General features: G+C 51.5%; 1 protein-coding gene across 6 annotated transcripts in view; it reads left to right on the forward strand.

Annotated features, from left to right (window-relative positions):
* The window catches only part of LOC139406369 (zinc finger protein 609-like), a 195,207-nt gene extending 179,761 nt beyond the window's left edge, over nt 1-15,446 (forward strand). For all 6 annotated transcript variants that reach the window (XM_071148895.1, XM_071148896.1, XM_071148900.1 and 3 more), the window contains 5 exons: nt 8,494-10,900; nt 11,096-11,504; nt 11,963-12,301; nt 13,104-13,182; nt 14,905-15,446. In XM_071148895.1, coding sequence (XP_071004996.1) covers nt 8,494-10,900; nt 11,096-11,504; nt 11,963-12,301; nt 13,104-13,177 — 3,229 coding nt within the window. In that variant the 3' untranslated portion in view covers nt 13,178-13,182; nt 14,905-15,446. The remainder of the gene's footprint in view (nt 1-8,493; nt 10,901-11,095; nt 11,505-11,962; nt 12,302-13,103; nt 13,183-14,904) is intronic.
* The last annotated feature ends 2,418 nt before the right edge of the window (nt 15,447-17,864 follow it).

Raw genomic sequence — 17,864 nt, forward strand, 5'->3', positions numbered from 1 at the left:
CTGTGCAACAGAATCAGCTTACTACCTATTGATAATAGTACCTGATTCTGTTGCACAGATGTGCAGATGTGCAACAGAATCAGGATCGGGAGACCATATTGTACACAGGGAAATTCACATCAGGGCTACTCTGTAGATTGTTTCATTTAATTAATCTATTAAAGGTTTGCCAAACCTCTATTTTGACAATAAATAATTGATCAAATATCTATAAGACAATACGGGCCCTAAAAGAGTTGGTAGGTAATTGCTTCTTCACCATGTGTTGGCGAGGAAGATGAACAATGACCATAGTGATGTAAGTAATAGTCCTGCGTCTCCATCGCGTTGTGTGTCACCCTGTAATCCAATGTTATTAGTCACATGATGCCGAATACAGCAGGTGTAGTAGACCTCACAGTGAAATGCTGAATACAACAGGTGTAGTAGACCTCACAGTGAAATGCTGAATACAACAGGTGTTGTAGACCTTACAGTGAAATGCTGAATACAACAGGTGTTGTAGACCTCACAGTGAAATGCTGAATACAACAGGTGTTGTAGACCTTACAGTGAAATGCTGAATACAACAGGTGTAGTAGACCTCACAGTGAAATGCTGAATACAACAGGTGTAGTAGACCTTACAGTGAAATGCTGAATACAACAGGTGTAGTAGACCTTACAGTGAAATGCTGAATACAACAGGTGTAGTAGACCTACGGGTGTTACGGTACAGTCGGTACAGCCGGTACGGTCAATGTGGAGGCTATATACAGGGGGGACCAGTACAGAGTCAATGTGGAGGCTATATACATGGGGTACCGGTACAGAGTCAATGTGGAGGCTATATACAGGAGGTACCGGTACAGAGTCAATGTGGAGGCTATATACAGGGGGTACCGGTACAGAGTCAATGTGGAGGCTATATACAGGGGGTACCAGTACAGAGTCAATGTGGAGGCTATATACAGGGGGTACCAGTACAATGTGGAGGCTATATACAGGGGGTACCGGTACAGAGTCAATGTGGAGGCTATATACAGGGTGTTATGGTACAGAGTCAATGTGGAGGCTATATACAGGGGGTACCAGTACAATGTGGAGGCTATATACAGGGGGGTACCAGTACAGAGTCAATGTGGAGGCTATATACAGGGGGTACCGGTACAGAGTCAATGTGGAGGCTATATACAGGGGGTACCGGTACAGAGTCAATGTGGAGGCTATATACAGGGGGTACCGGTACAGAGTCAATGTGGAGGCTATATACAGGGGGTACCGGTACAGAGTCAATGTGGAGGCTATATACAGGGGGTACCAGTACAATGTGGAGGCTATATACAGGGGGGTACCAGTACAATGTGGAGGCTATATACAGGGGGTACCGGTACAGAATCAATGTGGAGGCTATATACAGGGTACCGGTACAGAGTCAATGTGGAGGCTATATACAGGGGGTACCGGTACAGAGTCAATGTGGAGGCTATATACAGGGGGTATATTGATCAATTCGATTAGTCCCTGCCCTGAGTCTCTGCCCTGCCCTGAGTCTCTGCCCTGTCCTGAGTCCCTGCCCTGTCCTGAGTCCCTGCCCTGTCCTGAGTCCCTGCCCTGTCCTGAGTCCCTGCCCTGTCCTGAGTCCCTGCCCTGTCCTGAGTCTCTGCCCTGCCCTGAGTCTGTGCCCTGTCTGATTCCTTTTAATTTAGTGGATGGTAGAATTCTCTCCCTATAACCTAGTGGACAGCCAGTGGAAACATCACCTCCGCACCGTGTTTCCTGTAGTACTACAATATCAACATCAGCAATTTATTTCAGGAAGTCTGGGTTTCTAAAAAGATTTCATAACTTTGTTCTTTACCTTCAAAATGAGACAAACACTCACAATCCTACAAGAACTATTAAAATAGGATTTTTCAATTAACGTAAACTCTTCTTATGCAATTGTGATTTGTTTATCGTTTTAAGGTTTTGTGTCATGCTACTTGGGTGGGTGTAGTGTGAGGAGGGTGGAGTTCTTGTGCTCATCTTACCATGACCCTCGACCTATCACATGTCAGCATTTGTTTGATGTCACTCATTTGGTTGGTTGGTGCTGGGCCAGTTGCTCCTCTCACAGCCTGTGCGTAGCTCTGCCTGCTGGGCTGTGGCTCCTCCAGGTGTGGGTCTGCGGTGGGGGGCAGGAGGGGTGGGCCTCGTCTGGGTGGGTCTGAAGCTGGGCTGGGGTGGTCTGTGCTGCGCTGGCTGTGGTCGGCATTGAGGTTGGTGGTGCTGTGGTCGTGGCTGGGGGGTCCAGGGTGCTGGTCCGGGGTGTTGTCTCGGTGGGGTGGAGATTGCTCCGCTGTTCCTGGGTGGAGAGTGTCACGGTTCCTCCTCTGCATTGCAGGGGCGGTTCCTCCTGCAGGCAGAGGAGGGTCGTTAGTGATCGGAGTCACCTGGGATCAGAGTATTTAAACTGTCACTAATATCACCTCTCTCTCTCTCTCTCTCTCTCCGCTCCTCCAGGTATGAACCTGTTTTGTTTGTTATTTTGTAGTTTTGCATAGTTTTCACTCATTCACCCACACAGATTCACGCATCCATGCACTTTACATACACCTTACATTATAATACTTCCACACCTCATTCCTTTTTCTTAGTTTAAAGTTAATAGTTTTGTTTTACAATAAAGAACATGTTTTGATTAGCCTAGACCTGTTCTTCACGTCCCCTCCCCACAGGCTATGAGCCGGCCTGTGACAAGTGGGGGCTCATCCGTAAGTTAAAGTTAATTGTCGGACTGCGGTTTAAAGTGACCTCCTTGAGAGTCTTGGCAAAGATGGGGACTGTCTCCCTGTACAGGTGAACATGGTCATAGAGACAGTCCAGATCGAGGGTGGGGTGGTGGGGACTGTCTCCCTGTACAGGTGAACATGGTCATAGAGACAGTCCAGATCGAGGGTGGGATGGTGGGGACTGTCTCCCTGTACAGGTGAACATGGTCATAGAGACAGTCCAGATCGAGGGTGGGGTGGTGGGGACTGTCTCCCTGTACAGGTGAACATGGTCATAGAGACAGTCCAGATCGAGGGTGGGGTGGTGGGGACTGTCTCCCTGTACAGGTGAACATGGTCATAGAGACAGTCCAGATCGAGGGTGGGATGGTGGGGACTGTCTCCCTGTACAGGTGAACATGGTCATAGAGACAGTCCAGATCGAGGGTGGGGTGGTGGGGACTGTCTCCCTGTACAGGTGAACATGGTCATAGAGACAGTCCAGATCGAGGGTGGGGTGGTGGGGACTGTCTCCCTGTACAGGTGAACATGGTCATAGAGACGGTCCAGATCGAGGATGGGGACTGTCTCCCTGTACAGGTGAACATGGTCATAGAGACAGTCCAGATCGAGGGTGGGATGGTGGGGACTGTCTCCCTGTACAGGTGAACATGGTCATAGAGACAGTCCAGATCGAGGGTGGGATGGTGGGGACTGTCTCCCTGTACAGGTGAACATGGTCATAGAGACAGTCCAGATCGAGGGTGGGATGGTGGGGACTGTCTCCCTGTACAGGTGAACATGGTCATAGAGACGGTCCAGATCGAGGGTGGGGTGGTGGGGACTGTCTCCCTGTACAGGTGAACATGGTCATAGAGACAGTCCAGATCGAGGGTGGGGTGGTGGGCACTGTCTCGCTGTACAGGTGAACATGGTCATAGAGACAGTCCAGATCGAGGGTGGGGTGGTGGGGACTGTCTCCCTGTACAAGTGAACATGGTCATAGAGACAGTCCAGTTCGAGGGTGGGATGGTGGGCCAGGTGTACATTGGGTCACAGGGCACAGTCCCGGGAGAGGCTGGTGTTTATTCTTTGGATTGTGGCGGGGTGGAGGTCCTTCCTCTGTAGAGGGGTTGACATAACGATTCTTGATTTGGGGAAGATTGTGGAGGCCTTCTCAATCACTCCCCGTAGTGCAGTCGCCACCCACTCCTGCTGAGCACGCACGTCGTTGCGTCCGATGTGTATGATTATGTGTCTTGGCGACCCGAGATGGGCCTTGTCAAGCAGCTCCATGGCACTCTGCGTTGTTGGGCACCACACCTTTCTCCTTTTGTGTCTAGGGAGAGACAAAGACAGGCTGTGTCTGCAGCCTGTCCTCTGTTCTCTTTCTCTCCTGCAGCCTGTCCTCTGTTCTCTTTCTCTCCTGCAGCCTGTCCTCTCTTAGTGTGGTCAGATCGTTATTACTGCTCTGTCAGATAAGTTATTACTACTGCTCTTTTTGGAGCTCTCTCATCTCCTTAGTTAGATCAGACAGCTCTCTTGCCTCCTTTGTTAGATCAGCCAGCTCTCACCTCCTTTGTTAGATCAGCCAGCTCTCACCTCCTTTGTTAGATCAGCCAGCTCTCACCTCCTTTGTTAGATCAGCCAGCTCTCACCTCCTTTTTTTAGATCAGCCAGCTCTCACCTCCTTTGTTAGATCAGCCAGCTCTCACCTCCTTTGTTAGATCAGCCAGCTCTCACCTCCTTTGTTAGATCAGCCAGCTCTCACCTCCTTTTTTTAGATCAGCCAGCTCTCTCCTCCTTTGTTAGATCAGCCAGCTCTCACCTCCTTTGTTAGATCAGCCAGCTCTCACCTCCTTTGTTAGATCAGCCAGCTCTCTCACCTCCTTTGTTAGATCAGCCAGCTCTCTCACCTCCTTTGTTAGATCAGCCAGCTCTCTCTTGAGTCCGTCTCTCTCTTGCAACACAGCTGAAAGAGGTTCAGCAAGGCTGCTGTCCTTTTCTGTCCTCACCTTGGTTAGGAGCTCCCCTAAGGTGTGGTTGTCTGGTTGCTGTTTGCTTACGCTCACCCTCAGCAGGACCACCTCCCCCTCCAGTCTGGTGAACTCATCCCTCATGGCAGCCACGGTGGTGAGGAGGGCCTGAGCTTGCTCTGCACTGAGGTGGTCGCTCTCCTCCTGGGGCGTGTCCTCCACTATGGTGGGAAGAGAGGTGCTGGATGTGCCTTTTTGGGTGGGGATAGTAGGGGTGAGGGTGGTGCTGGTGGAGTTTGTCTGGTGGGAGGGCATGTCACTGGTGGTGTCCTTATCTCTCTCTGCTCTCTCCTTAATGGTCTGAAAGTCTGTTTCAAACAGCCTAATGTTACCTTGCACCATGACAGTCCCAGTCTGTTTCAAACAGCCTACTGTTACCTTGCACCATGACAGTCCCAGTCTGTTTCAAACAGCCTACTGTTACCTTGCACCATGACAGTCCCAGTCTGTTTCAAACAGCCTAATGTTACCTTGCACCATGACAGTCCCAGTCTGTTTCAAACAGCCTAATGTTACCTTGCACCATGACAGTCCCAGTCTGTTTCAAACAGCCTAATGTTACCTTGCACCATGACAGTCCCAGTCTGTTTCAAACAGCCTACTGTTACCTTGCACCATGACAGTCCCAGTCTGTTTCAAACAGCCTAATGTTACCTTGCACCATGACAGTCCCAGTCTGTTTCAAACAGCCTAATGTTACCTTGCACCATGACAGTCCCAGTCTGTTTCAAACAGCCTAATGTTACCTTGCACCATGACAGTCCCAGTCTGTTTCAAACAGCCTAATGTTACCTTGCACCATGACAGTCCCAGTCTGTTTCAAACAGCCTAATGTTACCTTGCACCATGACAGTCCCAGTCTTGTAGAGGTTGATTGTTATCGTGGTGCTGTCAGGGTCGTCTGTCTCTGATTTTCAGCTTCCACCCATTACAGATTCCCTCTTTCTTTATGGATGGGTAGTGAAAGCACACTGCTGAGCGCCATGCGTTTGGCTGGTCAGTGAGGAAGATGAGATTACTCACATCACCGTTTTTGTAGAGGTCTACGAAAAGGGTTTCTGGCCTCCCCTTTAGTAGTGTCTGTTTAAAAGCTTTCCTCGTTGTGTCATTTTTGGCCTCTGGAGGGTAGAGAATGGACTCGGCGCTGAGGGGGAGTGGGGACATGGTGCCTGTGGGCTCTGCTACTACTGCTGCTGATCTGTTCTGCTGCCCCGTTGCCATGGCAACCGGTTTGTTCGTCTGCTGCTGTTGCCTGCTAGCTGCAAAAAGAGTGACAACTCTTCACACTAAAAAACTGAAGATGTGTTTAAAGTTAGTCCGTCTCCTTTGTGGTTTACTCACCCAGTTTGGTCGTTTGATCTAGTTGTATTAACTCCCCTTGCTAGGTTTGTTGTAGCTCGTTTCTTCTGGCTAGCTTGTTAGTCTGCTGGTTAGGTCTTTGTTGTGTAGCTAGCTAGCTAGAGTCAAAACTTCTTAACTTGAGGTGCAAAGTAACTTTTCTATTCTGAATGAATAGAGTTGTTGTTCATCACTTGTCTGAAATTCTTTTTAGATTTGAGTGTTAATCTCATTTTATGAAGAAAAAAATATGAAATATATCAGGAGCTCAAGTTGAGCATGTCTCTCTCTCTCGCCCGCCTCTTTGTCTTTCTCTCGCCCACCTCTTTGTCTCTCTCTCGCCCACCTCTTTGTCTCTCTCTCGCCCACCTCTTTGTCTCTCTCTCGCCCACCTCTTTGTCTCTCTCTCGCCCACCTCTTTGTCTCTCTCTCGCCCACCTCTTTGTCTCTCTCTCGCCCAGCTCTTTGTCTCTCTCTCGCCCAGCTCTTTGTCTCTCTCTCTCGCCCAGCTCTGTCTCTCTCTCTCGCCCACCTCTGTCTCTCTCTCGCCCAGCTCTTTGTCTCTCTCTCGCCCACCTCTGTCTCTCTCTCACCCAGCTCTTTGTCTCTCTCTCGCCCACCTCTGTCTCTCTCTCGCCCAGCTCTTTGTCTCTCTCTCGCCCACCTCTGTCTGTCTCTCGCCCACCTCTGTCTCTCTCTCGCCCACCTCTTTGTGTCTCTCTCTCGCCCAGCTCTTTGTCTCTCTCTCACCCACCTCTTTGTCTCTCTCTCGCCCACCTCTTTGTCTTTCTCTCGCCCACCTCTGTCTCTCTCTCGCCCACCTCTGTCTCTCTCTCGCCCACCTCTGTCTCTCTCGCGCCCACCTCTTTGTGTCTCTCTCTCGCCCAGCTCTTTGTCTCTCTCGCCCACCTCTTTGTCTCTCTCTCTCGCCCACCTCTGTCTCTCTCTCTCTCGCCCACCTCTTTGTCTCTCTCGCACACCTCTTTATCTCTCTCTCTCGCCCACCTCTTTGTCTCTCTCTCGTTGCCTCGCTCTCTCTCTCGTTTCCCCTCTCTCTCTCTCTCTCTCTCTCTCATTTCTCCTCTCTCTCGCTCTCTCTCATTTCTCCTCTCTCTCGCTCTCTCTCTCTCTCTCTCTCGCTCTCTCTCATTTCTCCTCTCTCTCTCGTTTCCTCTTTCTCTCTCTCTCGTTTCCCCTCTCTCTCTCTCTCCTTACCCCTCTCGCTCTCTTACGCTACCCCTCTCTCTCGCGCCACCCCTCTCTCTCGTTACCTCTCTCTCTACCCCCTGTTGGCTGTTGTGTAAAGGCAGGATGGTATCTCCTATCTGATCAGCGTTGCCTAATCCTGTCAAGCCCTGTGGCGCTTGGCGATCTGTCAGAACACACTGGGCTGTTGCGATTGGGGGATAAGGAGAGGATCAGAATCTGTCGCAGGTCCAGGTCCTCTCCCAGAGCTGCTAGTAATATCCCTTCTCGGAGCGGGGTTGATTCAGAGACTGAGAATAGCAACAGGATTGTGAGAGCTCCGTGGAGTGGTTCATCAGCTTTATTTAGAAGCTAGATATTAAAACAATACTATCTATTGGCTGTTGGTGGGGATTGGTGAGTTCTCTGGTTTGAGGCTCTGTTATTGTGGTGAGGATTGATGAGGGCAGTGAGTTCTCTGGTTTGAGGCTCTGTTATTGTGATGAGGGCAGTGTGAGTTCTCTGGTTTGAGGCTCTGTTATTGTGGTGAGGGTTGATGAGGGCAGTGAGTTCTCTGGTTTGAGGCTCTGTTATTGTGGTGAGGATTGATGAGGGCAGTGAGTTCTCTGGTTTGAGGCTCTGTTATTGTGGTGAGGATTGATGAGGGCAGTGAGTTCTCTGGTTTGAGGCTCTGTTATTGTGATGAGGGCAGTGAGTTCTCTGGTTTGAGGCTCTGTTATTGTGATGAGGGCAGTGAGTTCTCTGGTTTGAGGCTCTGTTATTGTGGTGAGGGTTGATGAGGGCAGTGAGTTCTCTGGTTTGAAGCTCTGTTATTGTGGTGAGGATTGATGAGGGCAGTGAGTTCTCTGGTTTGAAGCTCTGTTATTGTGGTGAGGATTGATGAGGGCAGTGAGTTCTCTGGTTTGAAGCTCTGTTATTGTGGTGAGGGTTGATGAGGGCAGTGAGTTCTCTGGTTTGAAGCTCTGTTATTGTGGTGAGAATTGATGAGGGCAGTGAGTTCTATGGTTTGAGGCTCTGTTATTGTGGTGAGGGTTGATGAGAGCAGTGAGTTCTCTGGTTTGAGGTTCTGTTATTGTGGTGAGGATTGATGAGGGCAGTGAGTTCTCTGGTTTGAGGCTCTGTTATTGTGGTGGGGTATTAATGGCGGATAGGTTTAATTCTCTGGCTTTGGTTTTCCTCTAGGTTCTGTGAGTCCCCCACCAGTGACTTGGAGATGAGGAACGGCCGGGGCCGGGGGAAGAGGATGAGGCCTAACGGAAACACACCCGTCAACGAGAACAGCAACTCGTCGGACAACAAGGGCAGCGGCACCAGCAAGACGCGCGCCGCCAACAGCAGCAGCAAGAGCCGGCGGGGCACGCCGCCCAACAGCAACACAGAAGACGTCAAAGCCAGCCCTTCGTCAGCTAACAAGCGCAAGAACAAGCCCGCCTCAGACATGGAGCCCAACTCCAGCTCGGAGGACACCAAGGGCAGCAAACGCATGCGCACCAACTCCAACAGCGGCCCTGGAGGAGTGCCCCAGCCGCCTCACACCGTCCTCCCTGGCAAACCCAGCATAAAGATGGAGCCACTGCCCCCACAGCAACTCGACCGCAACTGCCCTTCGCCGGTGCTCATTGACTGCCCGCACCCCAACTGCAACAAGAAGTACAAGCACATTAATGGCCTCAAGTACCACCAGGCCCGTGCCCACAATGATGATGACATCAAGCTGGACATGGACGGCGACAGTGAGTACGGGGAGGACTCTACGCTCCACCCCGATCCGAGCAGCTGCAATGGGGCCTCCATCTCTCAAAAGGGCTGCTTGTCACCGGCTCGCTCAGTCACGCCCAAGGGTAGGGGCTTTGAGGCCCAGACTCCGTCGCCCTCCTCGGGTAAGTTTGGCTCCAAGCAGGGTAAAAAGAAGCCCTGCGAGGTCGATCTAGAGGCAGGGGGCATGCCCATGGATGGCTGTGAGGACGGGCCCTGCCTAACGGACGAGGCCAGCAACGACGGCATGGACGACAAGAAGGACAAAGCCAAGAAGACGGGTAGCGGCTCCAAGGCAGACAAGCTGGCCCAGAAGGGCATGAAGTTAACGCGGCCCATCGCCCCGACCATACCACCTCAGCAGCTCTACTCCCTACAGACGGCAGGCGGCTTCCCTGCAGCCAGCCCTGGCTCCACCCCTGCCATTAGTTCAGCAGTTCAGTCTATCCCCAAGAGCCCACAGCTGAAAGCGATCCAGCCCAAGCCCTCGGCCCTGGGAGACCCCTCGTCTGTGAACCCAGCGCTGAGCGGCTCCAAGGACAAGAAGAAGAAAGACAAGAAGAAGAAGGAGGCAGGAAAAGAGGGAGATAGCCCCAAAGGGAAAGGGGGAAAGCCAGAGGAAGGCAAGAGCCCGTACTCTGAATCTTCTGACCCGGGGAGCAAAGGCGACGGGCTGCTGAACGGCTCATCAGACCCCCACCAGAGCCGGCTGGCCAGCATCAAGGCCGAGGCGGACAAGATCTACAGCTTCACCGACAACGCTCCCAGTCCCTCCATCGGTGTGGCCAGCAGGATAGAGGCTGGAGGCATGGCCCAGCCCCTCACCCCACTCCATGTGGTCACACAGAACGGAGCCGACAACTCCTCGGTGAAGACCAACAGCCCGGCCTACTCTGACATCTCAGACGCTGGCGAGGATGGCGAGGGCCGGGTGGAGGGCGTCAAGGGAGTCAAGTCCGAGGAGCAGGCCACCCGAGAGGGGGCCAAGAAGTCCCTGTTCCCCACCCAAACAGCCAGCAAGGAGTCCCCCTACTATCCCGGCTACGAAAATTATTACTCCCCAAACTACACCAACCCTAACCCTAGCCCGGGGGTGTCGGCCACGGGGGGCACACAACAGGAGGGGGCCCAGGTCAAGGTGAAAAAAGAGGAGCAGGAGGAGCGTAAGGTCAAGCAGGAGCAGCAGGAGGAGCGTAAGGTCAAGCAGGAGCAGCAGGAGGAGCGTAAGCCCGAGATAGGTACCTCTGTACCGGGGCAGCAGCAGCAGCAACAGGCCTCTGTCATCCAGCAGCGCTCCAACATGTATATGCAGCCTCTCTACTACAACCAGTATGCCTACGTTCCCCCGTACGCCTACCACCCGGACCAGGCCTACCACAACCACCTGCTGAACACCAACCCAGCCTACCGGCAGCAGTACGATGAGCGGCAGAGGCAGGTGGTAGCCGAGCAGCACCGCGCCGCAGAGAAGAAATCAGACGCTGCTGGAAAGGAGCGAGAGCGAGAGGGCTCCTCAGGGAAGGAGCGGGGTGAGGAATGGAAGCAGAAGGCTTTGGTGCCCCCCACCCTCTCCAAGGCTCCCAGTGTCACAGACCTGGGCAAAGGCGGGCCGCCCCAGGGCAAGCCACCCAAAGAGCCCTCGTCCTCCTCGGAGCAGACCAAGTCATCGGTCATCATGCCCAAGGGGGAGGACGCCAAGGCGCCGGCCCAGCAGGCTGAAGGGCTGAAGATGAAGCTGAGTGAAGGAGGGCACCACGGGAAGGGGGATGAACCCAAGGCGGGCATGGAGTCCGGCAGGCCCTCGGCCATGGAACAGGCCATGTGGTACAGACAGGTAACCTAACACGGTTGTGTTTGAATCGGCTGATTGTGATTGGATGTTCGACAAATGTATGTCAAATGATCACTATAAAACTGAGTAGAAGTGCATGCTGGTTTGTGTATTCTGGGAAATGTTTAAGTGAAGGTTAATTTTTGTCGGACACAACTAATGAGATGTCTGTAATGAGATGTTTTGTGTTGTTTTCAGGAGCCTGACTCGCGGCTGTGGCCTTACCTCTACCCCAGCAAATACCCTGAGGCCCAGAAACCACAGGATGTGGAGCGCCACAGGGAAAGAGACAGAGACCGAGGAGAGCGGGACAGAGACCGAAAGGGCAAGGAGGGCAGGGACGAGAGGGCTCGGCCCAAAGACCCCACCCCGAAGGATGAGAGCAAAGAGGGGGTTGAGCCCCGGTTGTCTTTGGCCTTGGAGGAACACCGGGGGGTGGGAAAGGACCCAAGGGCCACCGCTGGCCACATGCAGTTCTCCTCTCCCATGGCCCAGCACCAAGGCTACATGCCTTACATGCATGGAGCCTACGCCTACGGCCAGGGCTATGACCCCAGCCACCCGGGCTACCGTGGGATGCCATCAGTCATGATGCAGAACTACCCTGGTAAGAGTTAATGCCACTGCTAACAGGATACAGCCTTATTCTAAAATGGATTAAATGGCTTTTTTTCCATCCTCAATCTGCACACAATACCCCATAATGACACCACAATACCCCATAATGACATCACAATACCCCATAATGACATCACAATACCCCATAATGACATCACAATACCCCATAATGACAAAGCGAAAACAGGTTATTTTGAATTTTTTACAAATGTTTTCAAAATAAAAAACAAGTATCTTATTTATAGAAGTATTTCCGAATGCACTGTACATACAGCTATGCCATTGGATTGTTCAAATCTCTATTATGATGATGTACAAAATTGAAAAAATAATAATAAAATAATGAATGAACACTGATATGCATTAATTTTCATGTTTGTTTGATTGTAAATGGGAACACTTAATGACTCTGGTGTCATGGTGTTTAACGTCCTTTCTCACCGACAGGGTCCTACTACTCATTCTCCCCCTATGGCAGTAAGATGGGGCCGGGCGAGGAAGGCGGCGAGAAGGCGGCGCGCGCCAGCCCCACGGTCAGTGGCAAGTCGTCCTCCGAGGCCAAGGCCCTGGACATCCTTCAGCAGCACGCCAGCCAGTACAAGAGCAAGTCGCCCACGGTCGGCGACAAGACCTCCTCGCATGAAAGGGAACGGGAGCGCGCTGTGGCCGAGCGCGAGCGAGACTTGGACCGGCCGCGTTCCTCTCCCTCACAGCGCATCATGCCTTCCCATCACCACCTGGGCTACCCGCTGCTCTCGGGGCAGTACGACCTGTCCTACGCCACAGGTAAGTGATGGCTGGCCGCCCGCCTACAAACAAGCTCAAGCACCAGGACACATCTCGGCCTATAGCGGTGGCTAGCTGCTCAAATAGAACGCGCAAGGACACATCTCGGCCTTCAGCGTTAACTAGCTGCTCAAATAGAACATGCAAGGACACATCTCGACCTTCAGCGTTGGCTAGCTGCTCAAATAGAATGCGCAAGGACACATCTCGACCTTCAGCGTTGGCTAACTGCTTAAATAGAACATGCAAGGACACATCTCGACCTTCAGCGTTGGCTAGCTGCTCAAATAGAACGCGCAAGGACACATCTCGGCCTTTAAGGACACATGTCGGCCTTCAGCGTTAACTAGCTGCTCAAATAGAACGCACAAGGACACATCTCGGCCTACAGCGTTGGCTAGCTGCTCAAATAGAACGCGCAAGGACACATCTCGGCCTACAGCGTTGGCTAGCTGCTCAAATAGAACGCGCAAGGACACATCTCGGCCTACAGCGTCGGCTAGCTACTCAAATAGAACGCACAAGGACACATCTCGACCTTCAGCGTTGGCTAGCTGCTCAAATAGAACGCACAAGGACACATCTCGACCTTCAGCGTTGGCTAGCTGCTCAAATAGAACGCTTTTATATGGCAATCACCTAACTGTGAAATGATTTAACTTTGTAAGACCTTTTTCTCCCACCTAAAGTAATACAGACTAGAAAACATTAACAAAATATCATCCGCAACTTTAGTGTATTGACTGAATCTGGAGTTGTGAGTATATGGAGGTGTATCTAACTAGTGGCTCTTCCTTCACAGGTCTCTCTTCATCAGCCATAGTTGCCAGTCAACAAGCCTCCTCCCCCTCCATGTACCCCCCTGCACGGAGATGAGAATGGTAAGGAGGAACCAGATCCTCCAACAAATGGCCCCAAACTGACCCCACTTACACATACATACACACACACACACACACACACACACACACACACACACACACACGTTTCTTCCTGATGTTTAAACATGCTCTTTGATCCAGAATAGTGTCAATATAGCTACACTAAATGGCTACACCACAAAAGTATGTGGACACCTGCTTGTCAAACATCTCAATCCAAAATCGAGGGCATTAACATGGATTTGGTCCCACCTTTGCTGTTATAACAGCCTCCACTCTTCTGGGAAGGCTTTCCACTAGATGTTGGAACATTCCTGCGGGGACTTGCTTCCATTCAGCCACAAGAGCATTGTGAGGTCGGGCACTGATGTTGAGTGATTAGGCCTGGCTCGCGTTACAATTAATTACAAAGGTGTTTGATGGGGTTGAGGTATGGGCTCTGTGCAGCCCAGTCAAGTTCTTCCACACCGGTCTTGACAAACCATTTCTATACGGACCTTGCTTTGTGCACGGGGGCATTGTCATGCTGAAACAGGAAAGGGCCTTCCCCAAACAGTTCCCCAAAGCACAGAATCGTCTAGAATGTCATTGTATGCTGTAGCGTTAAGATTTCCCTTCACTGGAACTAAGGGGCCTAGCCCGAACCATGAAAAACAGCCCCAGACCATTATTCCTCCTCCACCAAACTTTACAGTTGACACTATACATTGGTAAAGGTAGCGTTCTCCTGGCATCCGCCAAACCCAGATTTGTCTGTCAGACTGCCAGATGGCGAAGTGTGATTCGTCACTCCAGAGAACGCGTTTCCACTGTTCTAGAGTCCAATGGTGGTGAGCTTAACACCACTCCAGCCGACGCTTGGCATTGCACATGGTGATCTTAGGCTTGTGTGCGGCTGCCTGGACACGAAAACCACAGGAAGTCGGTGGTACCTTTTTAATGGGGAGAACTGGCTCGTGTTAATGGCTGGAGCGGAATCAGTGGAATGGTATCAAATACATCAAAACACATGGTTTCCATGGTTTCCAGGTGTTTGATGCCATTCCATTTGCTCTGTCCCTCCCCTCAGCAGCCTCGTGAAAGAAACCCATTTCATGAAGCTCCCGACGAACAGTTCTTGTGCTGACGTTGCTTCCGGAGGCAGTTTGAAACTCGGCAGTGAGTGTTGCAAACAGCGCTTACAGTTGACCGTGGCAGCTCTAGCAGAGCAGAAATCTGATGAACTGACTAGTTGGAAAGATGGCATCCTATGACGGTGCCACGTTGAAAGTCACTGAGCTCCTCAGTAAGGCCATTCTACTGCCAATGTTTGTCTATGCAGATTGCATGGCTGTGTGCTCAATTGTATACACCTGTCTGTAAAGGGTGTGGCTGAAATAGCCCGAATGCACTACTTTGAAGGGGTGTCCACATACTTTTGACCATGTAGTGTATCTCTTTCTCTTTTTTTCTAAGTCAAAAAATAAACGCTTCTGTCTGACGACTAGAAGGATTTATGGTTGTTTGATGAAACTGCAGTCTATGATGCCCTCTGCTGGACAAAATATGATCCAACATCAACTACATTTCATTGAAAGTGTCAGTGTATACAGTATGTGCGATTATCTGTAGGGCTTAACTACAATGTAAGTTTACAGGCCAATCATCTTGTTGAATGTGAATGTTAAATTCTTAGCATTGCTGTCATATAACTCTCCCTGTCTGTTTTTTCCCCCCCCACAGGGAGACCTGATTGGCTGACCTCGACCTTGCTTGGAGCCATGTGACTGGATCACACGAAGAAGCCTGCTGCAGAGCTCATTTTAAGACATCAGTTCAATGGTGTTTGGTGTGTTTTTTTTAGTTTCTGCCTGGTTGTTCCGGGCTGTTCTGCTTCCTCCTCCCTCCGCTAGTGGGATGGCCACCCTACGGCAAGGCTTCCCGTGGCTGGGTTGAGGGCTCGCCGAGCCCCCTCCTCTGGTTGGCCGGCCGGCCAGCCAGTCACGTGATGGACTGAAAGGTCTGAGGCCTGACGCGTTCTGATGGAGTGAGGCCTCATCACACGGACGGCCATATTGGAAGTGGAGGGTGCAGATGGGAGAGGGGGTCGATCAGAAATCACTACATAGAGATATGGACCTATAGGACTGATGGCTGACCCTGAGACTTAGAGTAATGGGTTGCAGCTTGACTTCTGGGTTGTTTCATTCATCCACCAAACTACCCACTGACCCGGAGGACATTTTGAGACATTCATTGCAATGGACCCATTTCTTTTCATTCTGTTTTTTTGGGGGGGGGGGGGGGGGGGGGGGGGGGGGGTCGTTGTTTGGGCCAGAGGAGGGGTGACTGAAAGGGGAGCGACTGGTTTTCGTTGTCTCCATCCCTCTCCACCACTCTGGGCTTTCTATGCAAGCCGAAGCTGCTCTTCTCCTTAATACTGACAGAGACAACCCTCCTCTTCCTCTGTTCAGTTTCAGGAGGAGAAACATTCAAGTTCACGCTCTGTTGAATCTGTAGTTGTTTGTGTGAAAAGTTATCAATCGCCTACTTGAGTTCTTTCAGAGAGTCAAACTATCCGTGTTTGTTGTTTTGTTGCTTTTTATTTGTACAAGGCTGTTTATTTTTGTGCGTTGTTCGTTCCACAGCGTTAGTCTCGTCACTATTCATGTTTTTGTATTATTTTAGCAGTTTATTTGATTTTTTTTTTTGTGTCTTGTTGGCTTGACGACCATGTTTCCATCTCACTCTCACCCAGTGGTAAAACAAACTCCTTTGGCTGTTTGTCCCTGTGTTGAACGCTACTGGCCTTTCTGTGGTGGCGGTGACAGCTGTCTCCTGGTTTCCTTTCCCAAAGGGTCATCCAGTTTACAAAGTAGCTCCAATGCATCTGCTCCAGCTCCCAGCTGCTCAGCAAGGGCCCCGGCTTAAAGGGAGAGGACATATTTGTGCCTGGAGGTACTTTGGCTTACAGAGAAGAGGAATGGAGAGGAGCAGAGATGTACCATCCTGGTGCTTTCCAAGCTGTGACCTGGCAGGTTGCACTAATCAGAGGAGCTGCCTGGACTCTTCAGATGCTGCCTCTAGTTCCATCCAGCCGTCCATCTTCACTGGGCACTGCAGAGGCTGGAGGGGGAGAGGGGTTCTCAGACAGGCAGGCAGGCAGCCCAGGTCGTGAAGTGCACAAGGCTTTTGTTTTGTCTGTTTGTGCACACTGTCTGAGACCTACATGACTATATGAGAACGGTCTGCAAGTCACAGTCTGGCTGTCGCTGCTGCTAGTCTCTCACCCAACTGCATCATGGGTTATCTGCAGTCCTCCCTCATCAATGGACATGTAAGAACACAAAGGGGAAAGTCTCTAGAGCTGTCAGAGGATGCTCAGTAGATATGACTGCACTCACTCTCCCTCTGTTCTGGCCTGTAGTGATGGAGGGACGGGCAGCTCTCTCCCTCTGTTCTGGCCTGTAGTGATGGAGAGACGGGCAGCTCTCTCCCTCTGTTCTGGCCTGTAGTGATGGAGGGACGGGCAGCTCTCTCTCTCTGTTCTGGCCTGTAGTGATGGAGGGACGGGCAGCTCTCTCCCTCTGTTCTGGCCTGTAGTGATGGAGGGACGGGCAGCTCTCTCCCTCTGTTCTGGCCTGTAGTGATGGAGGGACGGGCAGCTCTCTCCCTCTGTTCTGGCCTGTAGTGATGGAGGGACGGGCAGCACTCTCCCTCTGTTCTGGCCTGTAGTGATGGAGAGACGGGCAGCTCTCTTCCTCTGTTCTGGCCTGTAGTGATGGAGAAACGGGCAGCTCTCTCCCTCTGTTCTGGGCTGTAGTGATGGAGAGACGGGCAGCTCTCTCCCTCTGTTCTGGCCTGTAGTGATGGAGAGACGGGCAGCTCTCTCCCTCTGTTCTGGCCTGTAGTGATGGAGAGACGGGCAGCTCTCTCCTGTAATATTTATTCTAGGACGTCTAGTTGTGGAGTGCTGTGTTACTGGGAGTTGGCACATGCCCCTGCTAATTTTTTGGTGAATTTGCGCAATTGCAAAATGGAGTCTCTCCTAAAGGCCCACCTCCTCTCACCTCCCTCTCCTTTCCAACTATCTCTGTCTGTCTGTGTGTGGCTGCATGGTGTAAACATTAGCCCCGCACAATGTCCCTCCTAGTGGATCAAGTCAGATGCACATTTGCTTTGGGACACTGTTCCCATCTCCGCCCCTCTCACTGTGGTTTCTGTTTATAGTGTACAGAGGAATTAGTTTTTCAACGGTTGTTGGACGCTATCGGAAAATGTGCTACGCTTTCTGTCTTGTTAGCCTTCTTCCCCCCCCCCCCCCCCCTTTCCGTTGTTGATATAATATGATAAACTGTGGAGTCCACCCCTTCAGTAGCCTCTGTTGTTATTAACCCCTCCACCAGTAGCCTGTATCCCCACTCTTGAAGCCCATGATGCCATTTTAGTCCCCTCGTCACACACGTTCCCAAGCCGCCTCGACCACCCTCAAGGAAAACAAGTCACATTTCAACCTTGTCATTTTAACCCTCACTCATTTGTTGCTCTTGTTTTTTTGTTTGTTTTTGGTTCCATGAGATACTGCTCACGAATGCTTTGTGTTGTTATTACTACCTGCCGGGATAGACGAAGGTTGAGGGCCGAGCTGAGGGCCGAGCTGAGGGCCGGGCTGAGGGCCGAGCTGAGGGCCGGGCTGAGGGCCG

The sequence above is a fragment of the Oncorhynchus clarkii genome, chromosome 4 (assembly GCF_045791955.1).
Source record: "Oncorhynchus clarkii lewisi isolate Uvic-CL-2024 chromosome 4, UVic_Ocla_1.0, whole genome shotgun sequence".
NCBI lineage: Eukaryota > Metazoa > Chordata > Actinopteri > Salmoniformes > Salmonidae > Oncorhynchus > Oncorhynchus clarkii.